Here is a 17393-nt window from a genome sequence, read left to right as displayed (position 1 = left end):
TTTAATTATAGGTAACAATGACTTGAGTTTTAGGTTATGAAGTATTACCTTGATTATAATTAAATAAATAATGTTATGCTACTTTTTATTAAATACAATTACACATTTTATATAAATATATACTTCAATACAAACATTTTCAGTATTTTAACTATTAATAATTTGAAAAATAAATTAAATTTTTGTTTTATAATAAATTTTAGTTATAAAACTAAATTTTTAAACCAAATACCATGTTTAAAAATTGTTCATAATGAATAGTTATATATCCATCTTGATCACTATCATAATGACGAAAAGCAGATGTTAATGTCTAAAAGAAAAAAACACAAATTATTGAATATATAACTTAACAATTAATTTTGATTATTAATATTAATATTTACGTGCAGAACAACACAACATTGTATGAAATCATCAAAAAGTATTGTACCACGCCCAAATCTATCAAATTTTTTGAGCATTACATTTACAATTTGCTCACTAAGTCTGTATCCAAATGATGTTAGTGCATCTTTTAATTCTAAGGCATTTATATTTCCTGATCCATCTCTATCAAATGATCTAAAACAGGCTTGCCAATCTGTTACATACTTCCAGAGAGCACCAAAATCATCGAAAGACACTGTTCCTCTATTGTGTTTATCAAACATTCCTATCATCAGACGAACAGTTTCGGGGTTGAACGGAGTCCATGTGCCATTGGATAGTGCCATTTGCAATTCATCAGCAGAGATAAATCCACTTCTATCTTTATCCACTCTAAGAATAAGAGCATTTTAATGTTACTATACAGAACAAAATAGTAACTCAAGTCACTACTATGTATACTAAATTATTGCTTATTTAAATAAATGTTTGTGTTCTATTAAAAATAGAAGCAGTAGAACTTTGGAGAAAAAAAAATGTTGATTCTTTGACATTCTTTTATATTATTTTATTCTAATCCAAAATAAATAATGATTTGAACAAAAAATAAAATAATTTATTCACAAATTTTTTCTTTCATTTATGATATATTTTCTTTTAAAGTTATCTTTACAACATTCATCATATCCATTTTTGTATTTAAAATAAAAATGTGACATGATTATAGATAATAAATAACACAAAATATAATACTTTTTTTTGTAAAAAAAATTTAAGTAATGCATGATATTGACAATGTAGCAGCTGACTTCCCCTTAGCAATTAGTATATTACCACTCCATTTTTTGGTGATGTAAACACTAATGATTTTTAAATTAATAACCAAAGTGATTAAATAAGAAATAAGAAAAAATTGTTTAACATTAAATTTAGTATACAGCTTTATATAGTTTTCTATTCAAAATTAGTAAAATAGTTGATTAAATGTATTAGGGATGGTATCACCTGGTAACTAAATATAGAAGCTTAATTTTAAGTAAATCTAAAGATTAAAGAAGATGAATATTTTTAGAAAAATTTATTCCTAATTTTTACAACCTTTTTTCTATAAATTTAATATTAAACTCAACAATATATTCAGAAAAATATCTTAAACTTCTAAATAACATATTATGTAATAAAATATTTATAATTTAAACCTTTGGAATACATCCCATAAAAATTCTCTTGAAGGCATAGGTGAACTAAATGTTGCCATTTGCTTTTTATGTAAAACACGACCTAAAAATTAACTAAAAAAATCTAGAAGTTATAATAACAAAAAGAATAAAATAATTTTTAATAATAATAAGTACAATCGTAAAACTGTCAACTTTTTAATTATGCAACAAGTAGCGTTCGAATCGATTTTTAACAAATATATTCAACGCAGATAATGATTGTAAAATGTCTATAACTGTGATACTACAAAATGATGGGTGACAAATGACTCATCGGACTTCAGACTTTAACTATAAGTATATAAACCTTAATAATAAGTATAAGTAATAATGTGTTAATCTTTTTTCTATGGTCATAATGTTAGGTATTGTAAATTTCAGCCTAGATACATTAACAACATTAGCAATCAATTTTGTATTTACAAGTAATGTGTTAGGCCGATATTGTTATCATACATTTTTTCTTATCAAAATACAAGGAAGATAATAATATTACTAAAATTTTTCAATATTAAATTTTTAAAACAAAACATTTTTTACAATTGGCTTTGACGTATCCATATATTTTTACGTATTTTTCAATTTTGAGTATTTCGTATGACTTAATTTTATTTTTCATATTTTTTTGATGAAGATAAAATATTACTAGACTAAATTTTTTCTAGAAATTTATAATGCTATTATAAATAACAAGTTTATGAATAATTAGTAAAATAAAAATTTCGTTGTAAGGTTCATTATTTAATGTACGAAATAAAATATATTATCTACTTCGAACAGCAACATTTTAAAATATATGTTTTTAAATTCGTAAATATAAATATATATATTAATTCCTTTTTTAATAATACTGAACAATGAAGTACAAATACAGAAAAGCATTAATTTTCGTATACTTTTCAAGCTATTACTGCAGCTGTTTTGGTTCCTCAAGTGGAAATTCTTCTAGGACAGATTTTAAAAATGAATCTTCAACTGAAATTAATGTGGAACAATATGTTCCTTATGGGCCTTTAGTTAAATGCTCATTTTTGTAAGTTAACATTTATTTTTTTATGTATAAAAAAATATTTTATAAATGTATAATATAATATAATGTATATAATATATTTTTAACACTAACTTCTTAATTATCAAGGACATAAGCAAAAATAGAAATTCGATTTAAATTATGATAGTAAAATAGAATTTAATTATTTAAGTAGTATGTTTCAGAGACATTGAAGAATTTTGGTGTCAGGGGCTATGTTACAAGTTTATTTTATAATGATAAACTTTTATGTTTAAATAAATGATTATGAGTACATAACTTTTATTACATATTATTGGGTTGAGGAAATAGTAACTCCCATAAAACATTTATAATTTTTTATTTTTATTAAAAATGGTAGGGTTAACAGTTAACCCTACCATTAAAAAAAAAATCAAATATAGTTACTATATTTGATTTTTTTTTTATAACTAGTTAGCCTATAGGCATTATTTTTATTTACAATAAGATTTGTTCTAAGACAATATTGACATAGAACAACATTTAATTTAAAAATTGTCTATCTAAGAGGCCAATAAACTTTAAATTTGCATACATTAAGAAAGCAAAATTACCAATTACTGTATTTTTATTCATTTTATTAATTTAGAATAAGGCGTAAATCTCTTAAAATTCTGATGATTTATAGATAAAAATTTTGGACTATAGAGAAGAAAATTTTTTTGCCTTACTGTATAAATAACTATACATTCTACCTTATAAGTGTGTAATAATTAACTTACATAAATACTTTTTTTTTACACTGAATATTCAATATTTTAATAGAATTATTAATAACTTATTTACTAACTTGTTATTCTAACAATTTTAGACCTATGGAATTCTTAGAATGTGAGTATCCAGTTAACTATGATGGCAACAAAACTGCAAGAGATGAAACTGGACTTGGTGGTTGTTTAAAAGTGAATTCAACATAATAAAAATAATTTTTTTACTTATAAAAGATTACATAAGATAGTATATTTTGTAGTTTGGTGGTAGCTATAGATATGAAGATGTTGAAAAAGCTGTAGCACAATGTGTAGTTTTACCTGGAATCGAATGCCATGGAGCAAAAACTTTTTATAGAGATGGGTTTCCTTGCGTAAAGTAAGCTATTAAATTATAAATATTTAAAAATTACATTATAATTATTAAGAATTTGTTTTTAATTTTTTAATAAACATATTGTCGTATTGAACACATTATTATTTCCATTGAAATTATGTATTTGTTATTCTATGATACAGATTTTTACTTTTAATATTACTTTTTAATGATTTATTTACAAATTAAGTTAATTGTAATTTATTTTTAATCTTAATTATTATATTATCTATTGGTTGTCTCAATATCAATAGTATTTCCATACTACTGTATTTAAATATTTATCTTATGACTATTATTTTTTTTTTTTTAGGTATAATGGTTATTATTTTCTAACGACACTTTTATATTCAATACTGCTAGGATTTTTAGGAATGGATAGATTTTGTTTGGGTCAAACTGGTACAGCTGTTGGAAAATTGTTAACATTAGGAGGTGGTGGCATATGGTGGATTGTCGATGTAATACTATTGGTAACTAATCAACTTTTACCGGAAGATGGAAGCAATTGGAATAATTATGTTTAATGTTTATTTACTCTAAAATAAGTTTCATAAAGATTGTATAATAAATTATTATTTGAGTTCTTCAAAAACTTTCATGGTATTAACTTTATCTTGCTCAACTTTAACCCAATTATCTTTATTATGTCTAAACATTCTTAAATCTACTTTTGAAATTATTATTGAACCACTCATTGTTGAACTTAATTGTGATTCATGTTTCAAGAGTTCTGTCATTATACTAGTACGATACTTCAGATCTGCTACTTTCCACAAAGAATCAAATACTCGTGAACCACTCTTTGATATTGCTAATGTTGTATAGTGTCCCTTTTAAAAAATATGTTAAAACATCACATGATTTTATTTAATTCAACTAAATTAAAAAGTGTAATAAAGTTTACTTTTAACTTCCGTAACATTTTTTCACGACTTTTTTCTCCAATGAAAATGCTTTCAAAGTAAGCATTACCAAGATAACTTCCTTTCACATCACAAAATATATGAATAAGATTATCAATATGTAGATTTAACAAATTATTCACTATCTAAAAAAAAATAAAGTATTACTAATAATAACAAAAAATGAATTATATATTACTTTAATAGGTTTGTTAAACTTCAATAAATTCTGAACTATCATAGATCCATGAATATGAACAGGTGCTTCCTTATTTGTAAAATCATAATTTTCAAATAATTTTAACCCAAGAATTAGTAAAATAGATGTACCATTATCGGTTTCTTCTTTACATTTCAACATTTCACACAATAACTATGCAATTATATTGCAAAATATAAAAAAATTTCTTTATAACTGAAATTTAATACTATATTTACTTGATAAAATAAAGTTTGTTTGCATTTAAGTCGCAAACATGCACTTGACATTTCTAATAATACTCCTGTATAACCTTTATTAATGATTTCAGACATTTTACTTTTTAATTTATCAAACATAGCTTCAAACTGAAATTTAATTTATATAATTAAAAATATTTAAAGATTGACTAAAAAAATGTATACTTGTGTAGAATCTGTTGTTGTGGCTAGTATTTTTTGAATGCTAAAATTTCCATTATGATGAACTGATAATTCCTCAAATGCTTTGTCAAAATATTTTTTATAAATCGTTTTCTTGACTTCACACGGAGCCTCTTCAATTACAACATCAAGTAATCTAAAAACATAAGGTTATCAAAATGTTCAGTCATAAAAAAGTAACATTTTGCACTCTAACATTAGATTTTTATTTATACCTTGAAATTGAACTATTATCTAAAATTTGTAAGATTGTTATGGATGAACCAGAGTTATCTTTAATTACACATGTATTCATTATCTTTTCTATTAAAACTTTTAACCTTTTTTTTGATACTACTCCAATACATTTTAATAAAACTTGCAAAAGACCAGAAATAATATCACTAGCTAACATTTCTAAAAAAAATATAATATAATACTTTTTAATTAACAATAAATACACTTAATTTTTAAAAATAATAACACCTGCCTGATAACTGTGATGAATTAATAATATAATCTCCATATTTTTTTAATATTTTTCTATGTTCTTTATTAGTTTCAATCACATCTCCTTTTTGATCAGATAATTTAGAACTTAAATAAGGTCGTCCACATAGGCATGCAATACAACTTCGAACAATATGATTGGCATAAGTATCCCAAATAAATTCTTCCAAATTATTCAGTACAAATTTACACAACTTGGTTATCCAATTAATGTAGATAACTTTTTCAGGAGTGTTATTTAAAGCCTTATAAAAACATAGAACAAAATTTAATAAATAAATGTTTGTTTCAAATTTATATCATAAGAGGGATGGTGTGGTCAAATTGGTACCACGGCAGTGCTTGACGTGCAATGCCTAGGATTTAATACTCAGTCACAGGCGACTTTATTTACGGAGCGAGAGATTAGTTCAGTAATTGGAGTTGCCATATTTCTCTACAATGACGATTAACCACTAGTCCCGAAGTATCAATGGTTAAGAAACCTTCTCCTTTGGGGTAAGCCATTACAACCCTAAATGGGCTTATAAAACGTACAACAAAAAACTGTTAAATGATCATTTATAATAAGTTATTAATAAAAAGTTTAGTTTTTTTTTTTTTTTTTTTAAAAAAATTGCACATCAAACTTAAATTTAATGGTTAATAAAAACTGTTAAACTCAATGGGTAAACTCCAAATTTTGCACATCTCTTTATCAACTTCATCAAATTGTATTAAAAAAGTCAAAAATAAAAATTGTTTTTCAGTTTTTTATAATGGTATAATTAATGCTTAATTAGTAAAAATCTCAAAATTTAAATGTGATAGAAAAAATCTGAAGCTAAATTTTGAATCAGTGTTAAAGTTGCATATAGAATTCACCTAAATATTGTAGACAAGATAAAATTTTTCATTATTTCTTGTCCTGTGAAACTAGATAAAATAATTGCTCTTTAGTTAATTTTTTTTTTAATTCTATTAATTTGTTTAAATCATTTATTTGAGCTAAACTTTGAATTCATTTTTCTTATGTATTAATATAATTTGATAACTTTTCCTTTCCAGATGATTTACATTAAACATTTTAAGTAAGTAATTTTAACATACATATCCTCTACTAGTAGCAACATGAAGTAGTTGTTGGAGGACATGGCTAGCAAATTGATCATTACAAATTAATCTTAATTCCTCATCAAATTTGTTTATAATTTTTATAATAATTTCATCACTTGCTTCAGGGAGTAAATTATCCACAATACGAGACACAACTTGATTGCTGCAATAATTAATTTCATTGCCATCCAACTGTTTAAATACATTTCCCACAAATAAAACTGAAATTATTATTATAACATTACCATTTCATTTAAAAGGAAAACTATATGCTAAAAATTTCTAAGCATTACATTTAATGAAATGTAATTTAAAAAACCCAGCACAGGGGGGTCGCGGCACAGTGGTAATGTGGCATAGTTGGATTAAGTATAATGATATCTGACAGTGATAAAAATCACTATAAAAAAAAAACGCTTCGATGCAAATCTTTAGATAGTGTTTAATTTTAAAAAATTGGTGGATTATTCCAAAAGCTTCATAAACTGCTAGTTCCTTATTAATATTCTGATTAAGATAAAGTATGTCGAATGAAAAAGGGATTATTAAAAAATAGTATTTCCCATAAAAAAATTATATTGATCAATACACTTTTCAATAAGTTATAGCATTATAAAGTTAAAAATGTAAAAAATAAAATCGAGAATTTTCACACAATAATAGCATTCGGTAGCCATTTTCACCGTGAAGACAAAATAAAGTCCGAAATTTTTTTTTTATATAATAAAGAACATTACATTAACTTTAATTTAAGATATATATAAAAGTGTCAGACTTTCCGGAACACTTTCAAAAGTTAAGTTGAAAAAGTTCTACTTTCTACATTCATTTTTATATTTTGATCCCCCCTGTATTAAGGAAAATGTTCCGATTTAAAAAAAAGGTATGTCGAATGAAAGATCTATATAAATACTATTTCTCATAAAAAAATTGTAATGACCCATACATTTTTCAAAAAGTTATAGCATAATAAAGTTAAAAATGTAAAATACAAAATCGAAAATGTTCACACAAAAATAGCATTCAGTAGCCATTTTGACCGTGAAGATAAAATAAAGTCCGAAATTTTTTTTTTACATAATAAAGAACATTACATTAGCTTTAATTTAAGATATATATAAAAGTGTCAGACTTTCCGGAACACTTTCAAAATTTTTTTTATTAACTTTGATGTTTGTTTTCACCATGAAGATAAAATAAAGTCCAAAATTTTTTTTTCCATAATATAAGTTGTCATTTTAAATCCCCCCCTGTGGGCAAGTAAAGAGTCACATATAAAAAAAAAATATACCAAATGAAAGGTAATTATATCATGAATCTATATAAAAAAAAATTATATTGATATGTTCATTTTTGAAAAAGTTATGGAAATTTTAAGTAAAAAAAATTGAAAAAATTTCGAAAATTAGCGATTTTTAAATTTGTAATTTTTTTGGAGGTTTCCCCCATTTACGGGGAACGAGGGAAATTTTTTCACTTTTTGAAGGTAATGTCTTCGACCAGATACAATTTGTGATCTTTTGACGTATCATTGAAAGAAATCTGTTCGGTGAGAGCTGAGAAAAAGTGGTAACAGACACAAAAAAATAAAAAAAATAAACACATCTTAGTAAAACCAATACCTTCTCAGCTTCGTATCGAAGCTAAAACTAATTAACAAAAATATTATTACTATAGACTTGCAAAACTAAGAGAAAAACGGTCTAAAGATTACCACAATGTAAAGTGTATAAAAAATAATGATAGGAAGATGTTAACAAGCGATTATAATGTGAAAAAAGATGGAAAAAGTATTTTGAAAAATTACTGAATGAAGAGTATCAAAGAGACACATTAGAGGATATCTCGAGGAACGAGGGACTGGCAGATTTAATTAGTGAGAAAGAGGTATGGAATGCGATATGAGGACGGCTAATGTGTGCTTAGATGATGTGAGAGACTGTGTCAGGTAGAAATTTAGGATCACCAGCTAACACTAAATTATTTGGGATAAAAGTGTGAAAAAAAGAAGAATTAATGATAATATTATTATTAAAAATAGATAATTAAAAATCAAAAATATAATTATTGATACATTACGTCTATCTTCTTGACTTTCAAAAGTTTCATTGGATACTTTTAAAATATTTAAAAAGTACTGAAAATCATCTTCTTCAATTTGAAATCCATGTCCAAATTTTCCTCGTTTAGAAAATTTCCTAGCGCGTTGATAACAAGACATACGTTTCTTTTTACGTTTTAGGGTATTACTATATGTTTGAATATCTTCCATAATGCTTAAAAAATTGTGTAAGCAACTCAAAAAATAATTTATTATTTGATTAACTAATTTAACAAAAATAAAATAGTATATTTAATTTGTCAAAAATTTGATAAATACAATACTAATTGCCGTCAAATGGCTAAATTTATGAATCACATTGACTCTAGCCAATAATAATCATAATAATAAGATTTTGAGTGAATCTTGATAAGACAAAAGTTTTTAAACAAGCTGATAACATTATTATTCAAAATATTTACTATATTGTATACTGTATAACATAAAATATAAATATGTATACGACATACGTAGAACAAAACATGAAATAAATAGAAATATGTAAATTGCAAATATTTCATAGTTTATTTTACTAGTTTCTATTATAGATATATCACATAACTTATTTAAAACTACTTATTTATATCAGAGATAAGATAAATCTTTACCTTATCTGTGCTTATATAATAAAAACCTTTTTTGAATATTTTTGCTATCAATGTTATTTTATTATTTGTTGTGAGTGATAACAAATAAATATTGGAGTGCATTTTCTGGCATGATAATATTTTTATTATTGAGGCAACTTTTATTTTTTATATTAACGTAGTTTAAAATTTTATCAAAATTTTCATTAAAGAATATCCTTTTGTTTAAATAAATCATAATATCATGTCTTTATTTCATTAAATTACTTTATAAATCGAATCAAATTTCAACTTAAAGTTTCACCAAATTACTATTTTTTTCAATTATGTACAATATTAATCTTTATGTAAAGTTACTATGCGTCGTTTTTATTTAAAAATATTATGTGCTACACGACAATAAATGGTATGTATTAATACAACTTAAAATTTTAAATTTAAATATTGCTATAACAACCAGACTAGACCAATATTTTTATTATATTAACTTTTTTTTATAAACCTAATACACTTATTAAACCATTTTCTATTTGCTGTTCTATGACTATAAGTTCATTGAATCATTTTTAATACTGAATTTTTATACATAGTATTTTTATTGAAAATTCTCTTATAACTTTCAAAATATATATTTTTGATGATTGAATTATAAATCGAGTGTATCAAGGGTATGATTAAGAGAGGATAATGGGAATAATTCCCTCCCAAAGCAAAATTATTTTCATGATGAAATTACAAATTTTGTTTACTTATAAAAGATAGTCATAAAAATGTTTTTATATTTATCCCCTTACAATATTAAACCCTAATTACAATATTGGAACAAAATATGTTTTAATTAACCCTCCTGTAAGGCATTTACTGGACACATTTTGATTTTTCTATAATATTAAACTTTAACTTGAATAAATGTAGAACTCTAAACAAGAAAATGTTCAATAAAAGTATTTAGTTTATATGTTCAGTACTCAATATGGTTAATAAACATATAATTGTTGAATGTTTTTTGAGGATATTATGTTTATGTATTCAATTTGCAATATCATTCACCCAAAAAATAAACTTTTTAATATGAACAAATTTATTTATTTTAACCATTTCAATTCATTATGTCACTAAACTTTGTTTAGAGATTGATTAACAAATTATTTATTACTATTTTTAATATAATAAAAATCTATAAAGTTTAATTAAGATTATACTTAAACAATAATAAAATAAGTAAGTTAAATTTACCTTGAATGAATTCAATTTTTCAAAAATGAATTTGATTATCTATATATATTAATTGTAGTTTGTTATTTGTGAATTAATATATTTGTATTTTTTTTAGATTTATAAAACTATTCTACTTATAAAAAAACAATGATTTTTTGATTTAAAGTTTGTAATAAGTAATTTTTTTATTTATCGTAATGCCTCATCACTATGGTCCTGGAATTCCAATGCAAGTGCGTCCTGAAAAAAAACTTACTAAAGATGCAATGGATAGATATTTGCGTGACAGAAATGATTTAATTTTAGTCATTCTTCATGCTAAAGTAGCCCAAAAGTCATATGGTAATGAAAAACGATTTTTCTGCCCACCACCTTGTGTTTATTTATTTGGTAATGGATGGCGTGTGCGACAACAACAACTTCTACAGGATGGAATAACTGAGATGAATTCACAAATGAGTGCTTTTATCGGAATTGGTAGTGCAGATCAAGATTTACAACCTCTTGATCTTAATAATAATAAACAATATTGTGCAGCTAAAACATTATTCATATCAGATTCTGATAAACGAAAACATTTTATGCTTATGGTAAGAATGTTTTATAATAGTGGATATGATATTGGGACATTTCATAGTAAGAGAATTAAAGTAATATCTAAACCTTCCAAAAAAAAACAATCATTGAAAAATGCTGATTTATGTATTGCTAGTGGAACTAAAGTTGCATTATTTAACAGACTCAGGTCACAAACAGTTAGTACACGTTATTTGCATGTTGAAAATGGAACATTTCATGCTAGCTCTACTCAATGGGGAGCTTTTATTATTTACTTATTAGATGATGATGAAAGTGAAAGTGAAGAGTTTAATGTTAGAGATGGTTATATTCATTATGGTAGCACAATAAAGCTGGTATGTAGTGTTACAGGAATGGCTCTACCACGATTAGTTATTAGGAAAGTAGATAAACAAACTGCTCTTCTTGAAGCAGATGATCCTGTTTCTCAACTTCATAAATGTGCTTTCTACATGAAGGATACAGATCACATGTATTTGTGTTTATCTCAAGAGCGAATCACAAATTTTCAAGGCACTGCATGTCCTAAAAGTTCAAATAAAGAAATGATAAATGATGGAGCTTGTTGGACAATTATTAGTACTGACAAAGCTGAATATCAATTTTATGAAGGAATGGGACCTGTTAACTCACCTATTACTCCAGTACCAGTAGTACATGGTTTGAACACAAATGGTGGAGGGGACGTTGCTATGTTAGAATTAAGTGGGGAAAATTTTACCCCACATTTACAAGTATGGTTTGGGAATGTCGAATCTGAAACTATGTTTCGTTGTCAAGAAAGTATGATTGCTGTAGTACCAGATATTTCATCTTTCAGAGGAGATTGGTCATGGGTAAAACAGTTGACTCAAGTTCCCGTATCACTCGTAAGAAATGATGGTATTATTTATGCTACTGGTTTAACATTCACATATACTCCAGAACCAGGGCCAAGGAATCGGGTTACATCTGCAGATGAAATAATGAGAACACCAAGTTCAACTAACCATTTTTCTTTGTCGCATATAATAAGCTGATGTTTTTGTATTAATTTTATTTTAATTATTTAATGAATACTGTGTAATGACTGACAAATTTATATTGAATTATATAAAAAAAATTCTTACAAGACAATTTTATTTGAAAATAAAGTTATATTTTCTAAAACTATTTGTAGTATTAAAATATCTTGTATGCAGTATAAAATTTATTACATTAACAAGGGGGAATACAACAAACAAGAATGTATTTAAGGGGAGTGATTGAAAAGGATCATGCTATTGATATAATTTAGGTTATAAATTATATTGATAGCATGATCTTATATCCATAATTATGAAATATGCCTTTTATTTAATCATCACTGCTTTTTAATAATAATGTTAAATTTTTTATAGTTTATCTTTTTTATAATCATTATTAGGGTTACCTATTTACTCTAAAAAAACACTTAAATAAACATTTTTTTTTTTTGATCCAAAAATATTGAAATTTATATACACTATTTTGAAATATATTACAAATATAACTTTTCTATATAGATATGAAAAAACAAAGTAAATAAACATGGTCAATATATCAAATCAAATTCAAACACAGTATAACTAAAACTAATAATAAACTTTCTAATAATTCATAATTTCTACAAAAAGTCGACTAAACAACAATTTTAAAAAATTAGAAAAATAAAAAGATTAAGATTTAATAAACAAATTTGTATAATAATTATAAGCATTATTTATTATGTATGAATATTCCTTTTTATATTTTGATTCATTTACGTTTTTTTTTAGGTTTTCATGTAGAATTAAAAGTTAAATTTCACGTTATATTATTGGAAATATTTTAAACCGTTAAGGTTAATTATTTACCATTGACCTAATCTTTTTTCAGGAAAATACTGAAGTCCTTCTTCAACGATAGTATCATGTAATCTCTTCATTTGCCATTTTTCTAGACATTTGATATTGTCATAATGTTTTTTGAGTGCGCCGAAGTTCAATTTATTATTTATATTACTCATTAATTTATTTATATTTTTACCAAAATCTTTTATACTATTCTTTTTTGAATGTTCTAAGTGATAATCAAATTGATTAGATACACAAGTAATATAATCTTTCGAAATTGGCAGTTTTAATTCTTCAAATTCAACCTTAATTGAATTCAGTATTATTAAAAAGTCACTTAAGTAATCATTCAGATTTAAGGGTCTATTGTTTATTTCAATTGCGAACTCGCAAAGTCTATGTGTAATAGTAAAAGCTGTGCTTTCGATAACATTTAATATGATACTATAACCCAAATCGTAATTTTTTTTTTCTATACACGTATTGATTACTGTGGACAAACTCTTATTTAGAATCTCTTCCTTTAAAATAAAAGTATATTTAAATATATCACTTGAATATCTGGGACATTTTAAGAAAGGATTATTGGGACCCAAATCTTTTGCATAAAACTTATGATCATTTAATATTAAGTTATTAAAACGTTCGTATTTAGATAAAAGTTCGTTTAAACTATCTGGTGTGACTTTATTTTGACTGTGTATATTTATAAAATTGATTGCAAGAATAAAAATTAAAAGTAAATTTATTCGAAAAAAAAACATATTACCGAAATCTTCCATAGGATCAGTAGTATATTACTTGGTTTTTCAATTACAATGAAAAATTATTATTTTAGTGATTTTTTATTCAACTTTTATAAAGATTAATTTGTTTAAAAATAATTTAAACTTATGCTAACATTTGAACATTTTTTAAAAATTTGTTACAATGCAAATAATTTTTAAAATAAATTAATATGAATGACTTATTTATTTATATTACTATTTCAATAAATCTTAATCATTTTTATTTGTAAAAATACTAATATAAATTTGTTCGTGATTTATTGTGCAATAACAATGTACATAACAATCTACCACATTAATAACTCAGATACATCATCTTTCGTTTTCATAAACTATTAAGTAGGTTTTAGAACTAATGTATATCGGAATAAAACTTATGTATGTTTTATTTGAGTTTTTTACACACATTTTAAAAATTGCTTAAATAATTTAGAACATTTAAAATTCAAGTATAAAACTTTTTTTTATTAAAAAGGCTAACTTCATACATTTATTTAATTATTATTTTATTTTATACTTTTTATAAAATTAAATCATTAGCCTTAAAAACTAGAGGTGTTTAAACATGGCAACTACAAATTATTTTTTCATACTTATTAACATGTTTCGGAAAGTTTACGAATAAAAATATATATTAAATTAAAGATTTAACAGTCTTTAATTAAAAAAAAAAGTTTGCCTTCAATAATAACACGCTATTAAGAATAACTTTAATTTGATACATAATTCGATTCAACGTCCCAGAATATTTTCAAAAATTAAACTACAGAAATTTGTTTATAAAAATTGCGATTCTTTTTTATTTTTTCGTAGTTAAAAAATTGTAGGGACTAATTTATTTTTAATGCTGTAGTTCATTTCAAAAGCTTTATTTTGTTGTTATTGGTAAAAAGTTGTCAAATCTCGGGATAATTAGAAAAATTGAGTTAAAATTTTTTTTGGTCTATAATGATTTATTTCACATCTTTCCTGTATTTAGGTTTTTATTAGATTTTCATAAAATGTAAAAAGCTTATTGACAATAGTATTGTCCATATATATTTTTAATTATAAATAAAAAAGGTATTGCTTTTATCATGTGTTTTTTTATGTCTGTCCATGATAATTCTCAGCTCTCGCTGGACTAATTTTAATGATCAATACGTCAAAAGAATATAATTTTAATTTAATTGAATTATTCGTTATTCAAAATTATAAAAAACCCTCGATTTTAGAAATTTAAAAAAAAAATCTCAAAATTACGCTCCTATAAAATATCAATGATAAAATTTTTTCATAAAACATTGTAAACATGTTAAATTTAATTATTATTATTTATTTTTTAAATAAACTGTACCACAATTCAACATTTTTAAATACAAAGTAAAATAAAAATTATACTGAAAACTTCACTATGGAACAGAATAATTCTATAATTATTATTATTATATTAACTTTATATAATTAGACAAAAACTTCAATTTAGTAATGAATATCCAGTACAATCAAGCATTGGTTCAGTAGATACCAGTGTAGTATTAAAAGCTGACAGTGATTAAAACACTATAATTTAAAATGCTGCAATTCAAATTTGTATTTTAATTTTAGTAAGAATATTTTATATTACAGCATTAATATAAATTTTTTTAAATATATTGATGTTATAAGTTTTCAAATAAATTACATAATATATTATTTTTAGCTTCGATGAGAACTATATACGACTTACTGAACACCCTGTTTATTCCTACCGCCGTTTATACCTCAGGTATAACGTTAGTCCTACTCGTCCAACAACAAAACACGGCTATACCTAGTGCATGATACGTTTACGTACTTAAGTCGCTTTACATGTATATATTCTAATTACTATTAAAATTTATATATTAACACGCTTTATTCTCATTAAGGGATATAGAGTGTATTCATTCCGATTACAAAGGATGATTCTCATATCGTCATTTTTCGTCACTACCTAAATGTTCCGGGAGTGGGTAATTTACGCGCCTGCTGCTTTCCTTGGATGTGGTAGCCGTTTCTCAGACACCCTCCCCGGAATCGAACCCTGATTTCCCGTTACCCGTTACAACCATCGAACTAAAAAGTTAAAAATAATTTTTAAAATAAGCTTGAAACAATAATGAACGAAAAATACTAGTATTATTGTAATTAATATTTTTTGTTCAACCCCGGGGGCCGTTTACTAATACAATGTGATTGTTTTAACGCTAGCCAATCAATTTTTTTTTTTCGAATAATAACTGTTTTGTAAATTTTTTTTTTTTACCTTTTGTTAGTTACATATGTTCATCATTTATGTTTTATAGGGGTGTCAATTTTTTATTTATTTAGATGGAAACATATACAGAGTGATTTTTTTATCATAACCCATTCAATTACTTGCAGAATTTATATAATTTAAAAATTTTTTTTTTTGGTTATAATATTATATATGTATAATCCATAAGAGATTACAAATACAGGTAGCTAATTAGATTTTTATGACATTGCTGTCATAGTCACGGAATGTTTATTGTCAATTATGACTATCAATAGATATAATTTCTTTATTGCCAATTAGTATATTTATAAACTCACAACAATGTGTCTTACTACCATTGATAATAAAGGCTATACCTTCAAATATTATCAAAAAAACCAATTAGCTATCTGTATTTGTATTCTCTATAGGATGTATTAACTCAAAAAATTTTGAATCTTTAAATGGTTATATCTAATAATAAACAATAAAAATTTGCTTTTTTTTATAAATTTTAATATATTTTGTTAATAATAAATATTATGTAAATTTACAGAAAATAATTAAACTATTTCTTTAACATAAGTAGAAGTGTTCTAAATAAAATTATAAATATAATATGAATTCAAATAAATATAGCTTAAAAAACACACTTTTAAAGCACATCAAACAAAAAAGTTAAAAACAAGCTTAAAACAATAATAAACGAAAAATTCTAGTATTATTGTGAAAAAAAGTGGGTTCAACTTTGTGTCATATTTTTCGTATATTGAATGTCCGACGCTTTTTCATGATTTAAAAGCATATTTTTTTAAATTATATTTATTTTTCACTTTTTATTTTTTTATGATATTGCTGTCACAGTCACGGAATGTTTATTGTCAATTATGACTAACAATAGATATAATTTCTTTATTGCCAGTTAGTATATTTATAAACTCACAACAATGTGTCTTACTACCATTGATAATAAAGGCTATACCTTCGAATATTATCAAAAAAACCAATTAGCTATCAGTATTTGTATTCTCTTATGTATTATATATGTATATTAACTCAAAAAATTTTGAATCTTTAAATGGTTATATCTAATAAACAATAAAAATTTGTTTATTTATATATAATATTAAGACACGTGCGCTGGTATGTGATGAAAACCAAAAATAAAATTATACAGGAATAGTACTGTCGG

At 24.1% G+C, this 17393-nt stretch overlaps 4 protein-coding genes across 5 annotated transcripts; 2 read left to right on the top strand and 2 right to left on the bottom strand.

Annotated features, from left to right (window-relative positions):
* Positions 1-68: 68 nt before the first annotated feature.
* On the bottom strand, positions 69-1990 carry LOC126896757 (programmed cell death protein 6-like). Its single transcript, XM_050669804.1, has 3 exons — positions 1569-1990; positions 387-762; positions 69-313 (listed from the first exon to the last, which is right to left on the bottom strand). The coding sequence occupies exons 1-3, from the start codon at positions 1625-1627 to the stop codon at positions 212-214; spliced, it is 537 nt and encodes a 178-aa protein (XP_050525761.1). The 5' UTR covers positions 1628-1990; the 3' UTR covers positions 69-211.
* A 227-nt stretch (positions 1991-2217) lies between these two features.
* Positions 2218-4325, top strand: LOC126896756 (TM2 domain-containing protein CG11103). Of its 2 annotated transcripts, XM_050669802.1 has the most exons (5): positions 2218-2399; positions 2494-2622; positions 3452-3542; positions 3611-3729; positions 4040-4325. In XM_050669802.1, exons 1-5 carry the CDS (start codon positions 2386-2388, stop codon positions 4251-4253), a joined length of 567 nt encoding a protein of 188 aa, XP_050525759.1. In that variant the 5' UTR covers positions 2218-2385; the 3' UTR covers positions 4254-4325. The 2 variants fall into 2 exon arrangements, with proteins under 2 accessions (XP_050525759.1, XP_050525758.1); XM_050669801.1 differs by having other exon boundaries at positions 2221-2622.
* Positions 4022-9295, bottom strand: LOC126896754 (nucleolar protein 9). Its single transcript, XM_050669799.1, has 9 exons — positions 8937-9295; positions 6852-7078; positions 5743-6007; positions 5489-5669; positions 5256-5409; positions 5070-5198; positions 4831-5004; positions 4634-4777; positions 4022-4559 (listed from the first exon to the last, which is right to left on the bottom strand). Exons 1-9 carry the CDS (start codon positions 9127-9129, stop codon positions 4302-4304), a joined length of 1725 nt encoding a protein of 574 aa, XP_050525756.1. The 5' UTR covers positions 9130-9295; the 3' UTR covers positions 4022-4301.
* A 403-nt stretch (positions 9296-9698) lies between these two features.
* On the top strand, positions 9699-12494 carry LOC126893609 (suppressor of hairless protein-like). The gene is made up of 2 exons (XM_050663980.1): positions 9699-9951; positions 10879-12494. Exon 2 carries the CDS (start codon positions 10961-10963, stop codon positions 12359-12361), a length of 1401 nt encoding a protein of 466 aa, XP_050519937.1. The 5' UTR covers positions 9699-9951; positions 10879-10960; the 3' UTR covers positions 12362-12494.
* Positions 12495-17393: the final 4899 nt, after the last annotated feature.

Source organism: Daktulosphaira vitifoliae, unplaced genomic scaffold, assembly GCF_025091365.1.
Source record: "Daktulosphaira vitifoliae isolate Bord-2020 unplaced genomic scaffold, ASM2509136v1 Scaffold_1, whole genome shotgun sequence".
In the NCBI taxonomy this organism is placed as follows: Eukaryota; Metazoa; Arthropoda; class Insecta; order Hemiptera; family Phylloxeridae; genus Daktulosphaira; species Daktulosphaira vitifoliae.
The sequence above is the reverse complement of the archived record's forward strand: the minus strand, read 5'-3'. Positions and strand labels throughout refer to the sequence as shown.

What these genes read in the sequence shown, in the direction of transcription:
- LOC126896757 (XM_050669804.1), bottom strand. Translation starts at nt 1,627, where the DNA reads ATGGCAACATTTAGTTCACCTATGCCTTCAAGAGAATTTTTATGGGAT. An exon ending in TTATGGGATGTATTCCAAAG is followed by an intron (nt 763 to 1,568) that starts GTTTAAATTATA and finishes TCTTATTCTTAG; the next exon opens with AGTGGATAAAGATAGAAGTG. An exon ending in AATGTTGTGTTGTTCTGCAC is followed by an intron (nt 314 to 386) that starts GTAAATATTAAT and finishes TTTTTCTTTTAG; the next exon opens with ACATTAACATCTGCTTTTCG.
- LOC126896756 (XM_050669801.1), top strand. Translation starts at nt 2,447, where the DNA reads ATGAAGTACAAATACAGAAAAGCATTAATTTTCGTATACTTTTCAAGC. An exon ending in TTAGTTAAATGCTCATTTTT is followed by an intron (nt 2,623 to 3,451) that starts GTAAGTTAACAT and finishes TAACAATTTTAG; the next exon opens with ACCTATGGAATTCTTAGAAT. An exon ending in GACTTGGTGGTTGTTTAAAA is followed by an intron (nt 3,543 to 3,610) that starts GTGAATTCAACA and finishes TATATTTTGTAG; the next exon opens with TTTGGTGGTAGCTATAGATA.
- LOC126896754 (XM_050669799.1), bottom strand. Translation starts at nt 9,129, where the DNA reads ATGGAAGATATTCAAACATATAGTAATACCCTAAAACGTAAAAAGAAA. An exon ending in CAACAACAGATTCTACACAA is followed by an intron (nt 5,199 to 5,255) that starts GTATACATTTTT and finishes ATTAAATTTCAG; the next exon opens with TTTGAAGCTATGTTTGATAA. An exon ending in AGTTTAACAAACCTATTAAA is followed by an intron (nt 4,778 to 4,830) that starts GTAATATATAAT and finishes ATTTTTTTTTAG; the next exon opens with ATAGTGAATAATTTGTTAAA.
- LOC126893609 (XM_050663980.1), top strand. Translation starts at nt 10,961, where the DNA reads ATGCCTCATCACTATGGTCCTGGAATTCCAATGCAAGTGCGTCCTGAA.